The sequence below is a fragment of the Zalophus californianus genome, chromosome 14 (assembly GCF_009762305.2).
Source record: "Zalophus californianus isolate mZalCal1 chromosome 14, mZalCal1.pri.v2, whole genome shotgun sequence".
Classification (NCBI taxonomy): Eukaryota; Metazoa; Chordata; class Mammalia; order Carnivora; family Otariidae; genus Zalophus; species Zalophus californianus.
The window spans coordinates 24,786,034-24,807,387 of record NC_045608.1 but is presented as its reverse complement, the minus strand read 5'-3'; the positions used below and the strand labels follow the sequence as shown (position 1 = coordinate 24,807,387).

At 48.2% G+C, this 21,354-nt stretch overlaps 2 protein-coding genes across 2 annotated transcripts; one reads left to right on the top strand and one right to left on the bottom strand.

Moving 5' to 3' along the window:
• Positions 1-1,232: 1,232 nt before the first annotated feature.
• YWHAH (tyrosine 3-monooxygenase/tryptophan 5-monooxygenase activation protein eta) lies at positions 1,233-13,040 on the bottom strand. The gene is made up of 2 exons (XM_027576682.2): positions 12,748-13,040; positions 1,233-2,710 (listed from the first exon to the last, which is right to left on the bottom strand). Exons 1-2 carry the CDS (start codon positions 12,832-12,834, stop codon positions 2,057-2,059), a joined length of 741 nt encoding a protein of 246 aa, XP_027432483.1. The 5' UTR covers positions 12,835-13,040; the 3' UTR covers positions 1,233-2,056.
• A 317-nt stretch (positions 13,041-13,357) lies between these two features.
• On the top strand, positions 13,358-21,085 carry C14H22orf24 (chromosome 14 C22orf24 homolog). The gene is given in 5 exon segments (XM_027577001.1): positions 13,358-13,368; positions 16,174-16,391; positions 17,910-18,034; positions 18,037-18,198; positions 20,885-21,085. Coding segments are annotated over 5 exon segments (717 nt in total).
• Positions 21,086-21,354: the final 269 nt, after the last annotated feature.

The window sequence follows — 21,354 nt, the reverse complement described above, 5'->3', positions numbered from 1 at the left end:
GTGAAGGGCATTTCAAATTTAGTTAAGTTTTAATGTCTACATGTTTATCTCAGGCAAGTATCTTGGCTACATAAAGCTGGTAGCTTTAAAATACCTGACCTACTAACTGAAGAGAAACTTAATAACCACTTTTAGCTAGCAATGAGGTCAACCTGAAACAGGCTTTATTTTTATTTATTTGACACAGAGAGAGAGAGAGAGAGAGCCACCCAGAGAGGGAACACATGCAGGGGGAGCGGGAGAGGAAGCAGGCTTCCTGCAGAGCAGGGAGCCCGATGCGGGGCCCCGATCCCAGGACTCTGGGATCACGACCTGAGCCAAAGGCAGACGCTTAACGACTGAACCACCCAGGCGCCCCTCAAACAGGCCTTCTAACGAGTATTTTAGCAGCACATTGGTCATACCTCTACTTCAGAATGAGAAAACAGGTTAAATTTCTAAGCTTAAAAGGTCTGTGCTCCACCACAACAGAAAAGTTCAAGGACAGAGACCACTGCCATTCTCACCAGTCTAGCGTGAAGCTTTAGTAAAGATTAAGGTATTTTAAGACCTTTGTGTAACTGAACCAATCCACTAACAAGCACGTTTGGTTCCTGGGCACCAAGCTGCAGAGGATAAAAACTGTGAGGGGCTCGAGTCTGTATCATCAGAGGATGAGGTCTAGCTGGGAATGCTAAGCGTCAAGAGAAGCCTTGGGTGAAAGCAGATGGGAAAGAACTTACGGTGTCCGACCTTTTCCTTTTTTAAACATAGATGGAGGCTTTAAAGATTATTTCAGGGATCCATTTTATTGTATCTGATACAAAAGAATATGAAGAAAATGAGGACATGTATAACCTCAGTATCTACCTTGAGTATTAAATATCAACCGACATTCTGCTAGGGTGGTCAAGCTACACCCTCCCAAGTTAAACACAGGCTTGACCTTTCACTAGTCAGGTGCTATACTGAGGAAGACCAAGCATTTTTGTTTGCTCAACTCCCATACCAGTACCAGTTATCAGGAAAAGTGGATCAGAGAGACTATGTGGACTGGGTTCACAGAAAACAACTGAAAATTCATGAGTCTAATGTGTACACTGCAAAATGTGTAATGGAATCAGAGAGCAAGAAAACTATTTGCCAAAAATGCTTCAGTGTTTGAGATACTAAAAGCAGGATTAAAAATGGTAACCTATTGGAGAGCTCCGGGGGGGGGGGGGGGGGGGGGGAGAGGATGAAAACCACACACATAGGCAGAATATCCCCAAAGCAGCATTTATTTACCCACTGAATTCCGAAACATTTAATTTAGAAGTCTGGCATTTCATAATCACCCATCTTGATTGACGTGGGCTGACACACATGGTGCTGTCAGGATGCACAAGGACAATAGCCAAAGAGTTTACAAAAACTGAATCCATGATTCTTAAACAATCGCAACCAAAAAAAAAAAAGTTACAGGTATCAAAACTTTTAGATGCATTGCATTGAAAAAGAAGGTTTGTGCACATCATAATTTAAAGAGGCAAAACAAGGCGCTACTGAAACCTCACGTTAAACAGTTTATTATAAAGCTGATGGAAAGGAGGAGTGGTCTCTTTGTAATCAGCTTCCCTTAACAGTTTTCCATTAGCTGAAGAAAGAGGTGGGAGGGGTGAATTCATTTTTTTGCATGCACAAGATGTACTGCTTAACAAAACACTATCAGCTTGTTTTAAATGGATCATTTAAATATCAATCGTAGCCTGTGTTGGCTAATTCTCCTTTCTAAACTTCCCCATTGCTTTTGCTAGGATTTCACACAGATCAATAGGCATAGAATGCCTCATTCAGAACGCACTTGTCTGCACAATTCGAAAAGGGGGCCCCTAAGGGCTTAAAGCAACCATCAATCCAGCAATGCCCATGAAGATTTATCTGCAACTGCTTCCCAAGGGGCAGGAGAGCAGATCTGAGTAGCTGTGCTGCCAATACAGACAGGTTTAGCACTAGATATTTAGTGATTGTGGCAAGGAAGAATCAAGTGATGATGGGGGGTGGTGGGTGAAGGAAGGGCCCGGGACCCGAAGACTCTTCAGTTGCCTTCTCCTGCTTCTTCATCCTGCTGGTCGCTGGTCCAGAGGGTGAGGTTGTCTCGCAGCAACTGCATGATGAGCGTGGAGTCCTTATAGGAATCCTCGTTTAGCGTGTCCAGCTCAGCTATGGCATCATCGAAGGCTTGTTTGGCTAAGAGGCAGGCCTGCTCAGGTGCATTCTGGATCTCATAGTAGAACACGGAGAAGTTGAGGGCCAGACCCAGCCGGATGGGGTGCGTTGGCTGCATGTGCTCTTTGCTGATTTCAAAGGCTTCCTTGTAGGCAGCCTCAGAAGCTTCGACCACACTGTTTTTCTTCTCCCCAGAAGCTACCTCTGCCAAGTAGCGGTAGTAATCGCCTTTCATTTTCAGGTAAAATACCTTGCTCTCATACTGGAAATCATTGCAGTTCTTGATGAGGAACTTGTCAAGCAGAGCCAGGACATCATTGCACACTGTTTCCAGCTCCTTCTCAATCTTCTCCCGGTAAGCTTTAACTTTCTCCAATTTTTTTTCATTTCCATCAGCCATGGTTTTCTGCTCAATGCTGCTGATGACCCTCCAGGAAGATCGCCTGGCACCAACCACATTCTTGTAGGCCACAGAGAGGAGGTTTCGATCTTCATTGGAAAGAGGTTCATTGAGCTCTGTCACCTGCAAAATCCCCAAAAGATAAACACTGAGATCCAAATCCAAAAATCTTAGGAAGAAATCTTCCTTTGAACCTAATCAACAACCCTTCTCAAGCCAGCGTGGACAAGTTGGAGAAAAATCAATCAGACATGGATCCTGTCTGAAGGAAGACTGTAGTCTAAAAAGAAATAAATACTTAAAATATTCAGTGATAAGGGATTTGAGAAATTCATAATTCGGGCCTTTTAAGATGTTGCCTTTATCTTGGTAGAGGTATGGGGATAAAGATAACCATGGAAAGATTGTGGTGGTACATAGCAGTGGATAAAAAAGCCTAGAGGTTCAGCTATTCTGCAAAAGGTATTGTCAACAATAAGATCATACAAGTCCTTTGCCAAATGTTTGAAGATTACAGACTGGAAGTACATTCCAGATTCTACTTCCAACTTTATATTCTAGAAAGAACTAATCACACCTCCCTCAAATACATATTAACAGATAAAAGCTTCACAGATGAGATCAAACACAGGTCAAGTGGCCAGAGTTTTGCCCTGAGTGGTTACACAAGAGAATCCTACTGGTACACTCAGACCTCCCCCAATCCAAATGGATATATTAGTGACAGGAACCTGCCCCCAGCCTCTGCTAAAAGGAAGCACAGTTACTCAGCAGGTAAGCGCTACTTTGACCTACCTGGCAGGAAATCCTGACTGGCCATCAAGGATGGAAGCACCAATTACTTTTAAGAGAAATGTTAAATTTCATAAGCCGTAACTTTCTTTAGGTAGTTCATGATGCCAACTCCACATGAGCCAGCTATGTACTTAGTAAAAAGGGCGCTGGACCCCCAAAGTTACACTGAAGTCCTAACCTCAGGACCTGTGAATGTGACTTATTGGGAAATAGGACCTCTACAGACATAATCAAGTCAAGATGAGGTCATCCTGTATTAGGGTGGATCCTAAATCAAGTGACTGGTGCGCTTATAAGAAGTGGGAGATTTGGAGACACACAAACACAGAGAGAATTCCATGTGATGACAGACGCAGAGATTGGAGTGATGGGTCTACCAGCCAAGGAACGCCAAGGATTACCAAGAGCCACCAGAAGCTAAAAGTGAGGCAAGGATTTTTCCCTAGAGCCTTCAGAAGGAGCACTGACACCTTGATCTTGGACTTCTAACCTTCCCAACTGCAATAATATAATTTGCTCTTTTAAGCCACCCCGCTTGTGGTACTTTGTTTGGCAGCCCAAGGAAACTAATACAGACTTGGAATCAGAAAAACCTGGGTCTGGGCCCCAGCAAAGCCACTAATTTTCTAAATTGGCCTCTTTCTTTATAAAGTAGGGGGATTCTTTAATTATATGACTTACTGTAAAGGTCTTTAATTTTCAGAAAAAAAAAATTTAGGAAACCAACCAACACTCAACAAAGAAAAATATTACTTAAACTGTAAGGACAGAAACTCCTGCAATTGAGGGGAAAGGGTTTTGTAAAGGCCAAGTTCAAGGGAGAAAGTTATTCACAGCATATTAAAACAGACATGCTTTAACATGGATTGAAAAGACTGAGCAGTGGAGAATCAGAAATTCTAAAGAAGATCAAAAAAATTAACTCAAGAACATAAGCAACAAATATAATCATTATGTGTAAAATTAGAAAACTTGTGTTAAGTTCTTCATTGTCTACTGGCAACCCCCTCCCCAATAAAAATACCATCAATTCCCCCATTTCCCTGTCCCCAGCACCCCTACTCTTTTACTACAAATCCCTGGCCTGGGATTGTCCCTCCATCTCTGCCTACTCAGTCAAACCAACCGCACTTTTTTCTTCAGTGTGTTCTTTGGCTACAGGCTGCCTCTACCCATCCCCTAGGAGGGCTGCCTGCAAACCAGGTTCCTCATTCCTCCTCACACAGAGGTTGAGTGGTCTCCACACTTTTCTCAGCGATCTGCCCAGTCCCAGGCACTCTCTCTACTAACCCCAAATCCATGCTCCCTTCAAATCCAGGTAAAGACCTGTAACCCCAATGGTTTTCTTCTCCAGTGAGTTCCTTGATATTTGTTAATTTGGTCTTTCCAGGAAGAAACCCTTATAAATGAAAATTCCATCTGGAATCCTCCGACAAATCTGGTTGTTGAATCCTCTCAAATGACTCACTTTTCCAGGGCAATATTCCGTAAAACATGAGGCAAGCACGGAATTCCAGAGCTCCTTAGCTTCTGCAATAAGTCAATCTAAGGGCACTTGACATTAAAATGCAAATGATAAGGAGTCACTAAGATTTCACCCTGTGGCTAATAAAGCTGCTTGTTAGGTCACGAACACACACCAAGGTAACTCCCAGAGTGTATCTTTAAAATTGAGTGCATATGTGAAATACAGAACACCTTTATCACCCAGGGTGTTTGTACAATAGATATTATCATCACTAAAAAAAAAAAACACAAAAAACCCTAAGAAATCCGGAGTTTAGCCTGAGCTAGCTATGTGAACTTGTCTGGGGATCAAAAGTAAAATAAGGGGCACTGGCCTAAATGATCTCCAAGGACCTCTTCAGCTCTAGTATTCTAGGATTCTGTTTTTCCTGAGCAACAAGAAAAGGTGTGGAAAGGAAAGAGGTTGATATTAGTGTAAATGAAATTTGGTTGTTTCTGTAGGTTTCAGGAATTCATGCGGCCCTTCTCCATCAGGAATAAATTGCCCAAAAAGGCTCCTGGGCAATATTTATAATGACACCTTCACATGAAAATCATTTACTAGGAGTATTAGTGTTTATGTAACAATCATCTGGTTTCCTGCCAGTCTGAATGAATCACTATCAGCATCAGCTGAGTGTGACTAATAGCTAAGCAAGCATTGTTCTCAGAACCCCAGCCAGGGCCTAACTAGGAAATAACTGGATACGTTTAAATATAGTATTTTTAATCCTCCTGGATTACAACTCAGTTAGGAAAGGGAAACTTATGGAAGGAAGATCATTTTATTACTTGATTGGATAACTAAAGGAAACAGCTTTCCCCAGATTGGAAAAGTATAGACCGAAGTGAAATCAGATGGCCTATTAAAACAAACAAGATTTACAGCCAGTCTTGATTTGTTAGCACCAGTTCCCACTATTTCAAATTCCAAACTACTGGAGGCAGGAGAGCTAAGGAAAGTCTGGTCACACACCAAGAGAAGCAGACACTGGGAGGCAATGTAGCACAAGAGAAAGGAAAACGTAACTACTAGTCCTAACCCCTTGGTACTAAAGCAGCTGGATGGCCATCTGCACGCATAGTCTGGGGAGATGATTTAGTGCAACTTTACAATTAGAAGTTTCCAAATGGTTTCTAACTGGGAACGTGAAGCAAAGACACAAAATTTTCCAGATAGAGAGACCTGCCCAATGGTTCTCAACCTGCTCTCTACTCCAGCCGGTTTCAACACAGCCTCATTTCTGCCCATCGGCTACCCTCAGGGCAGCCATTCCAGACACGATATCCTCATGGGGCAGCATCACCTCTAAGGGACTCCTCACCTCTGTTCACAGCCTCTCTGCCTTCTGCCTTCCTGTTTGCCTGCCCACCTCCCACCCCACTTAATCCAACTCACACTCTTTGAAAACCTTAAGTTGGTGGACCATTCCCATTTCTAAAGGCCCATCTCTCCACCTCCCTTAAGGACTGGGCTCCAGGCCAGCCACTCGACTAATGTTCTGACTGATGTCCTCAGCATTCGGCCGCCTTGGCTGTGCCAACTCCCAGCCTGGGGGCACTCACTTCACCCATTTCCTCTGCTCTAGGACTACACAGCAGTACTCAAAGTTACAAATAACCTGACAGACTACTAACTCATTTATCTTCCTGTGACACCATTTACTTACTCAAAAATCCCTAAGGGCCTCCTCCCACTAACTCACCAGGCAATAAACTATGTGTTTGTGAGTAAAAATAGATCCACTGCCAAAAATAGCAGGACTATTTGGGAAAACTTAAAGTCTTAATCTGGGAAACATCCAACCTCAAAAGTAATACTGAGCAAACAAAAAAATGCCACCCCTGGACAGCCAGGTCAAAATGCCAAAGTCATGGTAAATGTTACTTCTCCTAAAGGGCACTCCCATCCTTCAGAGCTACACGCACCCACTACTATCCCATCTTTTATAGTTACCCACACCCACTTGCTACCAACAAGCTTGCGTTTGATCTAAGAGTTTACAACAGGAGAAAACGATTCTCATGAAGAATCAGGTAAACATAACCACATCATAAAATCTTTAAACTTCTTTGGCAGAGTCCTGTATGTATTAAAAAAAGAGGGGCGCCTGGGTGGCTCAGCCGTTGGGCATCTGCCTTTGGCTCAGGTCATGATCCCCGGGTCCTGGGATCGAGCCCCTTGTCCAGCTGCCTACTCAGCGGGAAGCCTGCTTCTCCCTCTCCCACTCCCCCTGCTTGTGTTCCCCCTCTCACTGTCTCTCTCTCTGTCAAATAAAATCTTTAAAAAAAAGAAGAAAGAAAGAAAAAGAGAATAAAAAGGTGAGTCAGGGTATGAAAGCTTTTTTGCCTGACCCTTCCCCAATTTACTACCCTCCGAGTGAAGATTCTACCTGGTTCCAAGGTGGCAAAGTACCCATCTGTCACCACTTGCCCAGGCCTGGAAAGACCACTCCTTGTCCTCACTAGGGCAAGGCTGCAGTTCTAGAAAGTCAAAGAGAAGCTAAACTTCAAGCTTAGAGCCGATGAGTTCAGGTCGTTAATACCCACTCGAAGCTTAACATTAGTCAAAACAGGGGCGCCTGGGTGGCTCAGTCGTTAAGTGTCTGCCTTCGGCTCAGGTCATGATCCCAGGGTCCTGGGATCGAGCCCCGCATCGGGGGAAGCTTCTCCCTCTCCCACTCCCCCTGCTTGTGTTCCTGCTCTCGCTAACTCTCTGTCATAAATAATATCTTTAAAAAAAAAAAACATTAGTCAAAACAGCCACCTCTGTTATCATGGAGAGGCTGCCTTTTCTTACTCTTGACATAACTGAACATTTTTGTAGGGATTGGCAGGGATTAAATACAACCCATCTGAATGGCATTACTGCACGCTACTGTCCCTGGAGGCACCAGCACTGAAAGCTTCAGAAGCTGTGCCAGGTTCCGATCGCAGGGAAGTGCCACCACCCACCACCACAACGGGAAAGCCATTGCAGCAAGGAGTGGGAAGAGCACCCGAACGGTGGGGCAGCAGACGGGTGTCCTCAACTTGGAAGCTGGAAGGAATTTTACCAAGAACCCAGACAATGAAATGTTAGGGTCTACTGGCTTATAAAATAGACTAAAAAAAAAAAAAAGTGGAAAAACAACTGGTGCCAAGGATATGAAACAATTTCTTAAAATACCACGAATATGATTTAACATAGTTCTGCACTTAATTCATAGCAGGAATTCAAATTCAATTAATATTTTGCTTCTTAAGCTAAAAGAAACTCCTGGTCTTCAGGAGAACAAGCAAATCCAAATGTGTGCGTCTGCCTTTTATACTCCCCTGCTATAGCTAAGGACCATACATAGAAGATTCTGGTTTTAATCAAACTTGGCAAAAATGACTTACATCTGATAGATGAAATCACTTGTTCACTAAGCCCACTTGTATAAAGGGCCCGCAAGTTAGTCACCAACAATGACTAATGCCGGAATGTATACTAGAAATATTATCCCTTTCATGATCCCGGGGTCCTGGGATGGAACCCCTCGACGGGCTCCCTGCTCGGCGGGAAGCCTGCTTCTCCCTCTCCCCACCCCGCCCCACTCGTCCTCTCTCACACGCTCTTTCTAATAAATAAAACTTTAAAAAAGTTATGCATATTATGCCTTAGCCTCATGGGCCATTATTATACAGTGTTTATAAAGTGAGAGTTCTAAATTCAAGAGTTCAAGTCTTGGCTTTACAACCTGACCTCGAGAAAATGAACCTCTTTAAATCTCATTTGTAAAACGAAGTTAACAATTATCCATAGTCAGTCCATCCAAAGTTGTTATGAAAATTAAATGAGAATGTACACATGGGAGTAATAGCTACCATTTACTGAATGCCTGGTAAGTAAAATGTAAGTTCCATAAACTTGGTAAATTGTAACATAGAAAACACATTTGGGGTATCTCCTTTCAAACCATTTCTGGAAGTGTGACACTGCATTCTACCACTAATATGAAATTCAAAGCTCTGTGAACTGTTCACCAATTGAAGTCCTTTTAATTCGGGCTACTGCAAGAATCCAGAACCTTCTTTCCTTCCTCAGCCAATACATGGCAAAGCAATACTTACGTTACAAATGACCACTTAGTGGGAAATAGTACTCTCTAGTTTATACGTATTTCAAACTACCGTACTGATGTGGCTTTAAGATTTCACACTAACCACAATTTTGGTACACCTCAAAATCATCCTTAGTTTTAATATCTGCAACATGGGTTAGGGTCTCACCCTGAGAAACTCAAGTCGAGCTCTCCACTTTTATACACCACCTGCTCATTCCCCCACTTCCCATAATCTCACAGCTGTTGGAATAAGAGCCTTTTGCCACTGGTTGGGCCAAGTGCCTCTTCCTCTCAAACTGTTTAAGCTGCAGCTTTATTTCCTGCACTCAAGATTTCTATATTCTTCAAGTCCTTCAGATGTATTTCTCTGTCCTTTGTCAACTTTGTAATCAACTATATCAATGTTAAAACACACCATGCTATCCCAAATAATTTTAATGTTTTATAAACTCACAATTACAATCTATGTTTTAATATAAAATAGATGACTTAAGGCAGTAAGAGACATGAATGATGTCCACCCATGAGTATTGACCAGAAATCTGGTTATTTATCCTCTTTCCTTAAATCACTTAAGTCTAATGCACTGACATTTTTATCCCCCTTTATAGGTTTATTTCATTTTTTTATTTATTTATTCGAGACACAGAGATTTTATTTATTCATTTGAGACACAGAGATACAGAGAGAGAGAGAGCATGAGCAAGGGGAGAGGCAGAGGGAGAGGGAGAAGCAGGCTCCCCGCTGAGCAGGGCGCCCAATGTGGGGCTCCATCCCAGGACCCTGGGATCATGACCTGAACCAAAGGCAGACGCTTAACCATCTCGAGCCACCCAGGCGCCCCTATTTCACTTTCTTCTAAGATTGTATGATAATCCATTTCTCAGAGGTTATGTTTGGGTAAGATCATTTCAAGCCCAGCAGAGAGAGGACCTGGGTTCTTAATCTTTCACAATGCTTCGTCCCACTGTTTCACTCTTTGTAAGCTGCTAGGTATGAGATGAGGAGATCTTGAAGACACTCCTTTAGTTCACTTCAAAAGCATTTCTTGCCTCCTCACATTATGGGGTGAGGCAGGGAACTGCAGTTCTCAAATGATTTGAGGCAACACTACTGTTTCCAATATGCATGATTTTTCTTAAAGCTTACCGACACCATCCTCCAGGTGACACTGGTAGCATAAGGAACATCAAGGATTACAGGCAGGCATTATTAGGCGACCATTTAAATTATAAAGAAAACAGAAAACAAGTTAGAAGAGTTAAGACTGAAAAATGACTTGATAGCAACACCAACATTACTAGTTTTACACTTCAAAAGACTCAAAGCCAAGAGATGTTAAAGTTCAAGGTCACTGTGTGGTGACATCAGAACATCTCACTCAGGCTGCTGCCGTCTATGCTAGAGCAGTCTACTTACCTGTCCACCACCCTGAAGAAAACCCACATAAACCCAGAGGGTTATCAGAATTCCTTTTTTCCGCAAGCTCGACTTCAAGCCTATGATATGAATAAAATGGGGACTGAGTCTTCCCAATAACATTAAGAATTTAATGTACAAATATCAACTTAATAGGTAAAACATAAGAAACTGTCTCCCACTGAACCCTGCCAAGTCTTTTCCAATGAATATATTCTATTAATTTAGATGACAAAAAAAGTTCTGACTTTTTAAAAGGAGTTACATTGAAGGAATGGTTTATCACAATTCTCAGATGACATAATTGGAGCTTGGATTTATTTTTCAATGCTGGATGGCTTATCCAACCCACCAATCATTTCAGATAAGATATTACAGATTCTCAACACACGGGAGGGTCCATTACTTTGCAAAACGCTACCTTTAAGCCTCAGAAAAAAATCTGTGAACACAAGTTTCTAGCTACAGGATAGCATTATTCAAGCCTGCTTATGAAGACCAGAAAGCCAATTTTGTTCTCTCCCCAAACTGTATTTCATTCTGGTTACATCTCTCAATCCTTTCCTTACTTCCCATTTCAAGTTGCCTCAGGTTTCCCAGAGCTCCAGAATGTCCTTTCTAGCCATCTTCCCTTAACCTCAATTCACCTTTATTCAAGCCCCACTCACAGGGTGAACGAAGTCCTCACAAAAATGTCTAGAGGCCTCAGCCTGCACAATCCCAGTACCACTCCATTATTGGGGAGACGTTCACTCAAGTGTGACTTGCTGTGTGAACAGAAGTGGCTCTTATCCGAAAGAAAATTAAGCTCAGAACCCCTTCAGGGGAAATGTATTCACAGTAGATTCTGTAAAGTTTGCAAAATTAATATTTTACATTTGTGTCCCTGAAGAGGGTCCCCTGAATTACAAAGGCTTCAGATCCCAAACCTAGCTTGTCCCTGGTTTAGACTAACCGGTGACAGCATGCCAGGGCTCAAATCAGGATCACCTTTATCAACAAATGAGTGGTGGTGCTGGTTTCCAAGCACACCTAGTGCAATGTTTTAAAACAAAGACACCACAGGAAAGCTATCTCTTCAAGTGTCTGTCTTAGCTGGATAAATCCTAAATATTGACCTCAGCAACGTATTTCATATGATACTAATAGCAAAAGCCTTAAATGCAGCTCTTCAAATGATTCTGAAATTTTAGGGAGCCTCTCGATTTGTGGATTTGTAAGAAATCTCCCAAGGCCAGCAAAAGGACAAATGAGCCATAATTCGGGCCAGTAATTGTCAGGCTTCAGCCCGCTCAAAAATGCCATGAGCTATGGTTAGGGTGCAGATTTCTGAGTCCCAACCCTAGAGCTGCAGAATCTTTAGGTCTAAGGTGGGGCGGATCCTCCCAGGTCTCCCGGAGGATGTACACTGGTTGAACATAGCAGGCTGGTGGCCGTCAGCTGTACCTCTACCACCGTGTGACCTTGACGCAGAGAAGTAATGTTCAATTAGAGAAATGGTAAAATAAAGTTAAGAGACAGGGGCAGTAAGAGGATAACCGGAACTCTTAGTCTCATATATGCAGGTGGTGTCTAATCCACGGTATGTGCTAGGGTGTGGCCGGGCACGAGTCCTTCACCGGAAATCAAGCTGCAGAAACAATCTACGAAGATCTCGGGAATGCAAAGACACACAGCCCTGTCTTGCCAAGAAGTCACGTCTCATTTTAATCTCCAGGCAGATGCTCCGTGCATCAGACCTGGGAGTGGGGCCCCACACCCACCGCCCTCCAGCTCGCGTCCACGTCTAGACTGCAGGGTGGGGGGTCTTCGCACACAAAGCCAGCCCCGGGCGTGGGAAGATGTAACGAGAACGATTCCGGCAAGTAGAGCATAACAGATCGGGATCACACAGACTTCAGATGGTGGCAGAGAAAACCAGGAGAGACAGGACGCCACTCACTAGGTGATTCTTTATTACAAGTTGGGGTATGGAGGAAGGCGAGAGGGAGGCGAGCCCCCACGTTGGGCAAAACGGTCTAGAACGAGGAATGGGGCTCTCTCACGTTTCCTCGGGCAGCCCCTCCCCCCCCAGGGCTCCGAGCTGGGATACAGCGACCCCCGCCCTTCTGAAAGGGGCCACTGTCGCCCACCCATCCTCGTGGGGCTGCATTCCTCCCCCGAGACCCCACCCCGGCCCGGCCGCAGGAAATGGCGGGGCGGGCGCGGGAAGCGCGGGCTGTCGGCGGGCGGCCGCGCCCAGCGAGGTTGCGGGGTCGCCCCGGGCCGGGAGGGAGATGCCGCCCGGCCGCCCACCCCTCCCCCTACGCCGGGCCCCCCCAGCCGGCCAACCCGACCTCCCGGCGCGCTCACCGCCTTCATGGCGGAGGCCATGTCGTCGTAGCGCTCCGCCTGTTCGGCCAGCCGCGCCCGCTGCAGCAGCTGCTCTCGGTCCCCCATGTCGCTCGTGGCTCGGCCTCGCCTCGCGCCCGCACCGCTCGCCCGCTAGCTCGTGCGTCCGCTCTCTGGTCGCCGCGGAGGCCGCCGCCGCGCACGCGCACTGGCTCGCCGGCCGGCCCAAGGCTGCAGGCTGCAGGCAGCGCCGCCGCTCGCGCCCTCTCGCTGGCTCGCCCCGCACGCTGTGGCTCGCGCCGCCGACGCCGCCGAGGGAGGAGAGGCGGCCGCGCTGGGGGATGGGAGGATGGAGGACGCCTGCGCAGTGGGAGCAGACGGGCCTGGCGGCGGGGAGCGGCGGGAGTGGGGGGGGGGGAAGGGCGGGCCGGCCCTAACGGTCTATTTCAAGGTGACGTCACCTACTATAAATAGCCGCCGCCGCCGCCGCCGCCGCCGCTGCCGCCGCCGCCGCCCCACCCGAGAACTGCGCAGGCGCCCTGTGAGTGCTGCATTTTACCGCCGCATAGGTGGAGGTGGGAGAAGGGAGAATGGGGTGGGGACTGCGGAGCCCGAGGAGGGGGGCGCGGTGATGGCGGTTGCGTAGGTAGCTCAGTGTCACAGCTCCTCCTCGAAGCGCGTCTCTGAGGCCAGGTTGGAGGTGTGGCTGCAGAAGGACCCAAAAATCAAATAACCCTACTGTTTGGAAAAGCCAGGAGGCCGTGTGCCCCGGGGGGCGGGCCGGGACCGCCCCCGCCGTCTGGCCAGCCTTCACCCCAGGCTGGCCCATGGGCTCCTTGGGGACGCACCCTCTGCTTGGATCCGTACTGGCCAGGGCAGGATCGGGTTTGGACTTTGTCCAGACACCCCACCTGCCACTCCCAAACACACATTTCACACCCATCGGGCTGCAGAGCTGTGCTCCCACCTTGACAGTTGACTTTGGGCATACTGTGCCTTCCATGAGAGGAGGGACAGGATGGCCTGGATGTGATGAGTAACATGATATATCTCCTAGGAGCCAGCCCAGTGGTAGGCCTGTATAGGTATAAACATACTTAGTCCTCACAGCCCACCCCGCAGGTGGGCACACCGGGTCTCCCCATTTTTCAAAGCCAGATTAGTGACTTACTCAAGGTTACACAGCTGGTAATTGGTGGAGCCAGGATCTGAGTTCAAACCCAGGCTGAACTTCCTTCTGTGGCAAAGAGGGGGGTGGATGGGCTGACTGGTCACTAAGCCCATCCCTGTTGTGGCATTCTATGCTGAGGGTCCCTCATGCTAGGCCCTGGGCTGGGCCTTGGACAAACTAGGAAAATCGCAATGACTAAAACATAGCCTCACTCAAGTACAACATGCCAAGGGCAGCACAGGAGAAGGGACCTTAGGCTCTCTGGGGGGAAAGAGTACTGGGGGAAAGAGTAGCTATAGAATAAGATACATTCTCTTGGCTCATAAGCCAGATCTAAATACACAAGTGCAGGTAAGCTGGACTTTGAGGGAGATGAAAGTCAGGGAAAAAGTATTAGGGAGTGGGGTCCAGCACAGACAAAGGCTTAGCAGTGAGGACAGAAACAAAATCTGAGAGACAGTGAGAAGAAAGGCCTGGCAGTGGGAAATGAGGTTGGGCAAAACGAGATAATGGAGTGTTTTAAATGCCAACCCGAAGATTTGAGTCATTATCCTTAGGTAATTGGGAACCAGAAGAGGTGTGGAAGTCCCATTTCAAGCCAAGAATCTTGCTCTGGAGAGTAAGATGTATTTGAAGGGAGAAGTGAGGGACTGGAACTTAGTTTTACCATCTAGCAATTGGACTCAAAGGACTATTAAATGCACCGTAGAATAGAAATCCTGAAATGTCCAAGGTGGTAGGACATTTAGAGTCACTGTCATCCAACCCTTTATCCCATATAAGGAGAAACTGAGGTCTGAGGAAGAGGAGAGGCTAGCCCCAGTTTGCACAGTGAGTGAGCAGAGCTGGGGTCTCCATACTAGGTCTCCTGTCTCTGGGCCTTCTCCCTGCTGTGACACTAAAATGAGGATCTCAGTACCCATGAAACAGGATCTCAGTGTGAGTCTGAGCAGAGGCCCCCCCACCGCAAGTTTCACCATGCTTTGAAGAGTCACCTTTGCTAACTACAAATGGAATTGAGGTTAGCAAACTAGGCTGATCTTTCCCCTGGTGGATATCTTTAAAGAGCATGATAGATGATAATTAATTGTCCCCCCCCCCCATGAAAATGGCGTTCCAGTGAGAGGTGGGAGGAGAGCCAGCGCTGGGAGATTTCTATGTTTCCTTCCAGCTTTTGGAGAGATTAGAGCCCTTCCAGCTTTTCTGATCATGCTGGACTCAGACTGATTTCAAAACAGTGAAAGTTAGGTAGAATAGGGCATTCTAATTCTAATAAATGTCAATGGGGGACTCTTTGGTTCTCCCATGAAGTTTTTCTTCTCACCAAAGTTCACTGTCTCCACTTCCTCACCTCCCACCCACCTCTCAGTCCAGTGTACTCCGGGTCTGTCTACCCCTAGGCCTTCACCTAGATGGCTCTCACTGTGGCCACCAGCAAGTAGCCTCCTGTTGCCAGTCCAAGGTCATTTCATAGTTCTCACCTTCCTGGCCCCCTTGACCACCCTGGGCACAACTGCGCTCCCTTCCTACATAGGCTGTCCTCTAAACCTCCATGACGCTGCACTGCACCCTCCTGGCTTCCCTCTGCTGCCCCACTGCTCCCCTTCTCTGGTCTCCTGCGTGGGCTTGTCTTCTCAGCCTACCCTGAAATAAATACTGGGGTTCTGCCCCAGGCCCTCTGCTTTTCTCACTCTGTTCTATCCTGGGTGACTCCATCCACACCCACTCTTGAGGGAACATATGCCCCATTCCCAGCTCTGGGCAAGGAGCTTTGCAGAAATGGGTATATTTTTTTCCCTCAAGACTCCCCCCCCCCCCCCGTAAGGTAGGTACAATTTCCATTCCCATCTTACAGATGAGGAAACTGGCTCAAAAATGTTCCATGATTTTGGGTGTTACATGCAACTAATGAATCGTTGAACACGACATCAAAAATTAATGAGGTACTATATGTTGGCTAACTGAACGTAATGAAAAATAAATTTAAATGTTCCATGATTTGAATAGTCACAGCTGGTAATCATCAGAGTCAGGATTTGAACTCAGGTCTGTCAGACTTCCAAACCTGATGGCCCAACACTGCCTTTTGGTGTTAGCTGAGAAGGTGTGACTCCCTTCCAGGGTCATTCAGATGGTAAAAAGTACACACAAGCCTCCCTATCTGGAGGCTACACACTCTGACCAGCACCCATTTTCACCCTTCGGAAAGGGCTGCCAACTCAAGCCTTACAAATAAAGCCCAGGACAGCTGCCTTGGACGGGACATCTACTCCCAGGGCTCTAAGTCCCACCAATAAAGTTGTTCTCTTTGAACAACTCCAGAGAGAGCCCCTGAACCAGGTCAAGGGGACTAACCATGAAGGCCAAACACACCGTGTTGCCCAGAGCTCAGAGCAAATCCTCAGTGCAGAGGCGACCTCTGCCGCGGCTTCGTCCGGTACCGGGTCTCTTGCTCCGGGAACAGAGCAATCTGCCCCTGGCTACCTGAGGACATGTGAGTGGTGTGATGGGGAAGAAGGATCTGCACTTAGTTTCTTTCTTTTTTTTTTTAAGATTTTATTTATTTATTTATTTGACAGAGAGAGAGACACAGCGAGAGAGGGAACACAAGCAGGGGGAGAGGGAGAGGGAGAAGCAGTCTTCCTGCGAAGCAGGGAGCCCAATGCGGGGCTCGATCCCAGCACCCTGGGATCATGACCTGAGCTGAAGGCAGATGCTTAACGACTGACCCACCCAGGCGCCCCAAGGATCTGCACTTAGTTTCAAATTCTACCCTGCCGGTTACCAGCTGAGTACCTTTGGGCAAGTCCCTAAAACAGGACTAACCACACCTATTTCTTTGGGTTGGGGATCGGCAAGAGCACATATATTCCTCACCTGCACGGTGGCGACACACAGGAGGCACCAGCTGTCACAACCATAGAACGAATAATTCCTTGCTGCGTCCCACCCTTAGGGCGCCTGGGTGGCTCACTTGGTTATGCGTCCCACCCTGAGCGGGGGGTAACAACTGTTCCTCCTGCAGGACTGGATTTCCAAAGCAATGCCAGAACCCGCCACCAGAGCTGAGTGAATAGGTGACCCAGAAAAGGCACGTCCTGTTTTTTTTTCCCCCCTCGGGTACTCTGGGACACTCTGAGGTCCCTGAGAAGTCTGGACACCAAGGGACATACTACAGAGGAGACCTGGTATTATTCTGGAGAGATGGCTTTCACCCTGTTGGCATGGTTACCATCTTAAGCAGGAGGGGCCACCTGCCCACAGATTAGTGTCACCCACATAGGATTGTAGGGTTTTTCCCCACCAAATGCAGGCCTCTTGCTGCCCAGGTAACCTTGCTGATCCTAAACCAGTGATAACACCACCATCTACAGCATCAGCGGTAGCTGCCCAAGGGTCGACATTTTCCCCCCTTATATTATCTCACCAAATTCTTACAACTCGTGAAAGGAGGTTGTTATCCCCATTATGTGGATGAGGAAAATGAGACCTAGAAAGGTCACCTGCAGCCTCCCACTCACACCCACATTCTGCCACTTGCTGTGGCCTCGGGGTCCTTTTGCTGATACCAAATTGCACCCCACCCCTTCCCGTCCACCGCTCTGTGTCTGAGACCAGCCTGAGCCCACAGACCTCAGGACCATCCAGAGCCCTTCACCACTCTGTCAAAGCCCACTTTGGGAGCAGTTGGCTCCCCAAGGCAGCTTTTGGTATTCCGAAGTGTGAAAATGTCCTGGTAGCTGCAATCTGTGAGCCGGTGGAGCTCAGAGCCCATTCTCAGCACCCGCCCCCCGCGAGCTGGTTCAGAGGAGTTCAGCTCTGAGGAAAGACAGTGAAGCCGTCCCCCATGGAACCACAGTGAGAATAAGGGCAAAAAAAAAAAAAAAAGGCTTTTTTTGCTTCAGTTCTGCAGATGGTCGAGGAGCTTGTGTTTCTTCACCAGAATTTTCTAGATCCTTTGACTGGAACCATCTGGGTAATTGTCTCAAGCTTCTGTGTGATTCCCACTGAGGTGGAACCAGGTGGGAGGGGCTGTGTGGCGCATGTGGTGCTGTGACTTCCCCTCTCTGAGCCTTGGACTTCTTGTCTGTGAAATGGGAGTCTGCACTGACAGGATGGTAGAGTTCGTTCTTTCTTCCAGCCCTGAAGGCCTAGGGTATTTCACTGTTGGAGGTTCGGCAAACAACAGCATGGCAACTCGAGAGGATGAAACGGGGCTTCTTCAAAGGTCCAGTGTTTGGACCCCGACTCGAAACTAGTGGAGGAGGGTAACAGGGACCTACTCCATAGCAGGCCGGGCGGTGGGGGGGGGGGGGGGGGGGGCAGTGCATGCCCACTCAGTTAAGGTAGGGTCAGTATTGTAGTTCCAATTTTACAGATGAGGAAACTGAGGCCCAGGGAGGTCAAGTGTCTTGCTCAAGTGCAGCACAGCCAGCAGGGGTCAGGAACCTGCATCCAGACCCACTCCACCTTCATTCTTCCCGCTGTGGCCCCTGATCTCCTGAGAGCCTTTTGGTTGTTGAGCTGTGAGCATAACCGTCCTCTACTGCTACCTAAGCCATACCCCGGGAAGTAAGCGAGGGGGTTGCTGAGTTTCCACAGAGGTTTCCTGCCAGGCAACTGTGCTAAAAAAAAACATCTTTTCCTACCTAGTATGTTAGTAGGAGGTGAGCAGATTGCGACAGCCTTCTGTCTTCTTCCAGACAACAGTGGCAGGCTGGTCCCCACTCAGGAAACAACAGAGGGACCCAGGAGGACCAAAGCCATAGGAGAAGGCTGACCCCAGGGGCCGGGCCTCTGCACACACGGGAGACTCAAACCCACGGCAGACCCACTGGAGTCATAGATAGGACCCTTTCCTGCTTAGAAGATATAAGCTCCTCCCTCCTGGCCTTTCATCACGTGCCCCTGGGCCGCCTTCCAAGCTCATCACCTACTCCCTGAGCATCCTAGGTTCACCACGTTCCCAGCCTCCGCCCACAAGTTTCTACCAACTAGAATGCCCTTTCCCATCCTGCTGCCTCTTCCTCTGCTTCAAAGTCCCTTAATGGCCAGCAGAGACCTCACCTCCTTAAGGGAGCCTTCCAGGTTCTCCATCAGGAAGCACTCTCCCCTCTGCCCACTCCCCCAGGGACTCTGGTATCCACCACGTGCATAGAGTTATTTTGGTAAGGCTGATGTGTGCTGGCCAGCTGTTAAAGCACCGAGCATGATGCTATGCAATTTCACATATGATTTCATTTAATCCTCGTGACAATGATGAGGTGGGGATTCCTCTTATACCCACTCAAACGGATGGGGAAACTGAAGCTCACTTACCCACGGTCATGGAGCATGTGCACCCAGGTCTTTCTTTCTTTCTTTTTTTTAAAGATTTTATTTATTTATTTGACAGAGAGACACAGCGAGAGAGGGAACACAAGCAGGGGGAGTGGGAGAGGGAGAAGCAGGCTTCCCGTGGAGCAGGGAGCCCGATGCGGGGCTCGATCCCAGGACCCTGGGATCATGACCTGAGCCGAAGGCAGACGCTTAACGACTGAGCCACCCAGGCGCCCCACACCCAGGTCTTTCTGACTGTCAAGTTCACGGCTCTTTGCCACTTACACCACCTGCTTCCCACTTTCTAAGGAAGTTGCCATTTCCCTTGCAGAATGTAAACACTGGGGAATCATTCCTCATCTGAGCCCCCACCCCCGGGGCACACCTCTCCACGAGTGAGTGCTGAATTGAATCTGATCACAACTTGTGCATACTGCAGAAATTCCACCACTAGAGTCCTCTTGGTGAGTGGCAAAGTCTTGCAGGAGGCGGGGCACTTTTAATCGGCTGACAGCCAACTGACAAACTGACAGCTTGGGGGAAGGTAAGCTAAGGGAGTGAGCAAGGGGGAGGAAGGCGAGATTGCAGGTCAGAGGAGGCTGAAAGGCAGAGGAGGGCTCCTGGGTTGAATGGGGCAGTTTCTCAGACCCTCCTCAAATTCTGGCAATTCCCCAGTAGCTGGGGAAGCCTGGGCAAGGGGCTGCACCTCTCTGAGCTTCGGTTTCCTCCTCCATAAGATGGGCCTGTTGCAACAGTGCTTGCTGTTCACGCTAGACGCCCCGGGCTTCCGCCAGAGGAATGAGGTTGTGCTGAGGGAAAGAGTGGCTGCTGCCTCCTGGGACAGTTGGCGGATCAGCCCAGGCTGAAATGCCCTCCCCATGAAATCGCTGGGCCCTAAAGGCCTGGGGGCATCCAGGAACTCACAGGATCACAGACTCACAATAAGGGTCTTAGAGACAACTCAGGCTGGCTTTCTAGCTCTCCGAGACAGCCGCACATGGTTCCAAATCCAGCGTCCACTCACTCTGTGGCCTCATGCCTGTCACTTTGCCCCTCTCAGACTGGTTCCTCATCTTTAATATGGAAGTAAACATAATTCCTTTGCCATAGCTCTATGGATGGAGGATGAGACCCCAGACCCCTCTGGGGTCATGTGTCCAGCCTGGGGTCTAATCCACAGTATAACCCCAGGCATGTCAGGTCTCCCCTCTGAGCGGCACTTTCCTTACTCACCAAATGGGGGTAAGGATTCCTGGCAGAGCAAAGGGATTAATGAAGGCTGCTTTCCTAACAGCTACCCCTGAGCTCTTGTGATGCCCCAAGCCCTGTACTATCACCAGCCATGGCCGCATCTAATCTTCAAAGGAACGCTGTGAGGTGGGAACTCAATTTGCAGATAAATGGCTGGGAAGAGTCAGAACCAGGATCTGAGTTCTGAGCCTGTTCCCTCTGCCTGGCACACTTACCCACCTCTTTCCATGCCTAACTCGGGTTCTTTCTTCAGGTTTCAGTGTTAACCCTGGCTTCTCTGGAAGGATCCCTCAGCCTCAGGCTGGGCTGGGCACCTGCTCTGGCCCTCTGCATTGAGACTTTTTCTCCCGTCCTCCGCCAGCCAGTTGGGGAGGGAGCCCCAGGAGGTAAGGTCACACTTAAGAGCTGTATCCCCAGAGCCTAGCACTGTGCTTGGCATACAGCACGTGCTCAATCAGTACTTGCCGGATGACTGAATGCCTCATGTCAGCATCAGGATGCCACCCAGGCCCTGAGGAGCCGGGGAGATGGGAGGAAAGCTTTTGGAGTCCTGCCATGCCTTACATTAGCAGCATCTTCTCTGAGTCCTGGCAGCCAGCCCCCTGGGATGCCATTTGAGCCGGCTGAATTCCGGTCACTCTTTCACCTTGGAAAGGCAGCCGTGGCCCTCACCAAGCAGCCCGGCAACTGACGTCACCATTAATATTTAATGTGGACTCCACTGCGGCAGAGCTGCAGGCTAGAGGAGCTGGAGGGGGCTGTGCTGCATCTCCGTGGGTCGTGGGGAGGGCAGAGATGGAAAAGGGGTGCATAAACCAGAAAGCCCCCAGCAGAGGAGCATTACACTGGCCCGTTTTAGTCCCTGGCTTAACTCAGAAAGAGCCAGC

Excerpts from the sequence above, each read along its gene's own strand:
- YWHAH (XM_027576682.2), bottom strand. The coding sequence starts at position 12,834 with ATGGGGGACCGAGAGCAGCTGCTGCAGCGGGCGCGGCTGGCCGAACAG. Across the intron at positions 2,711-12,747 it reads TGGCCTCCGCCATGAAGGCG|GTGACAGAGCTCAATGAACC; the intron begins GTGAGCGCGCCG and ends GGGATTTTGCAG.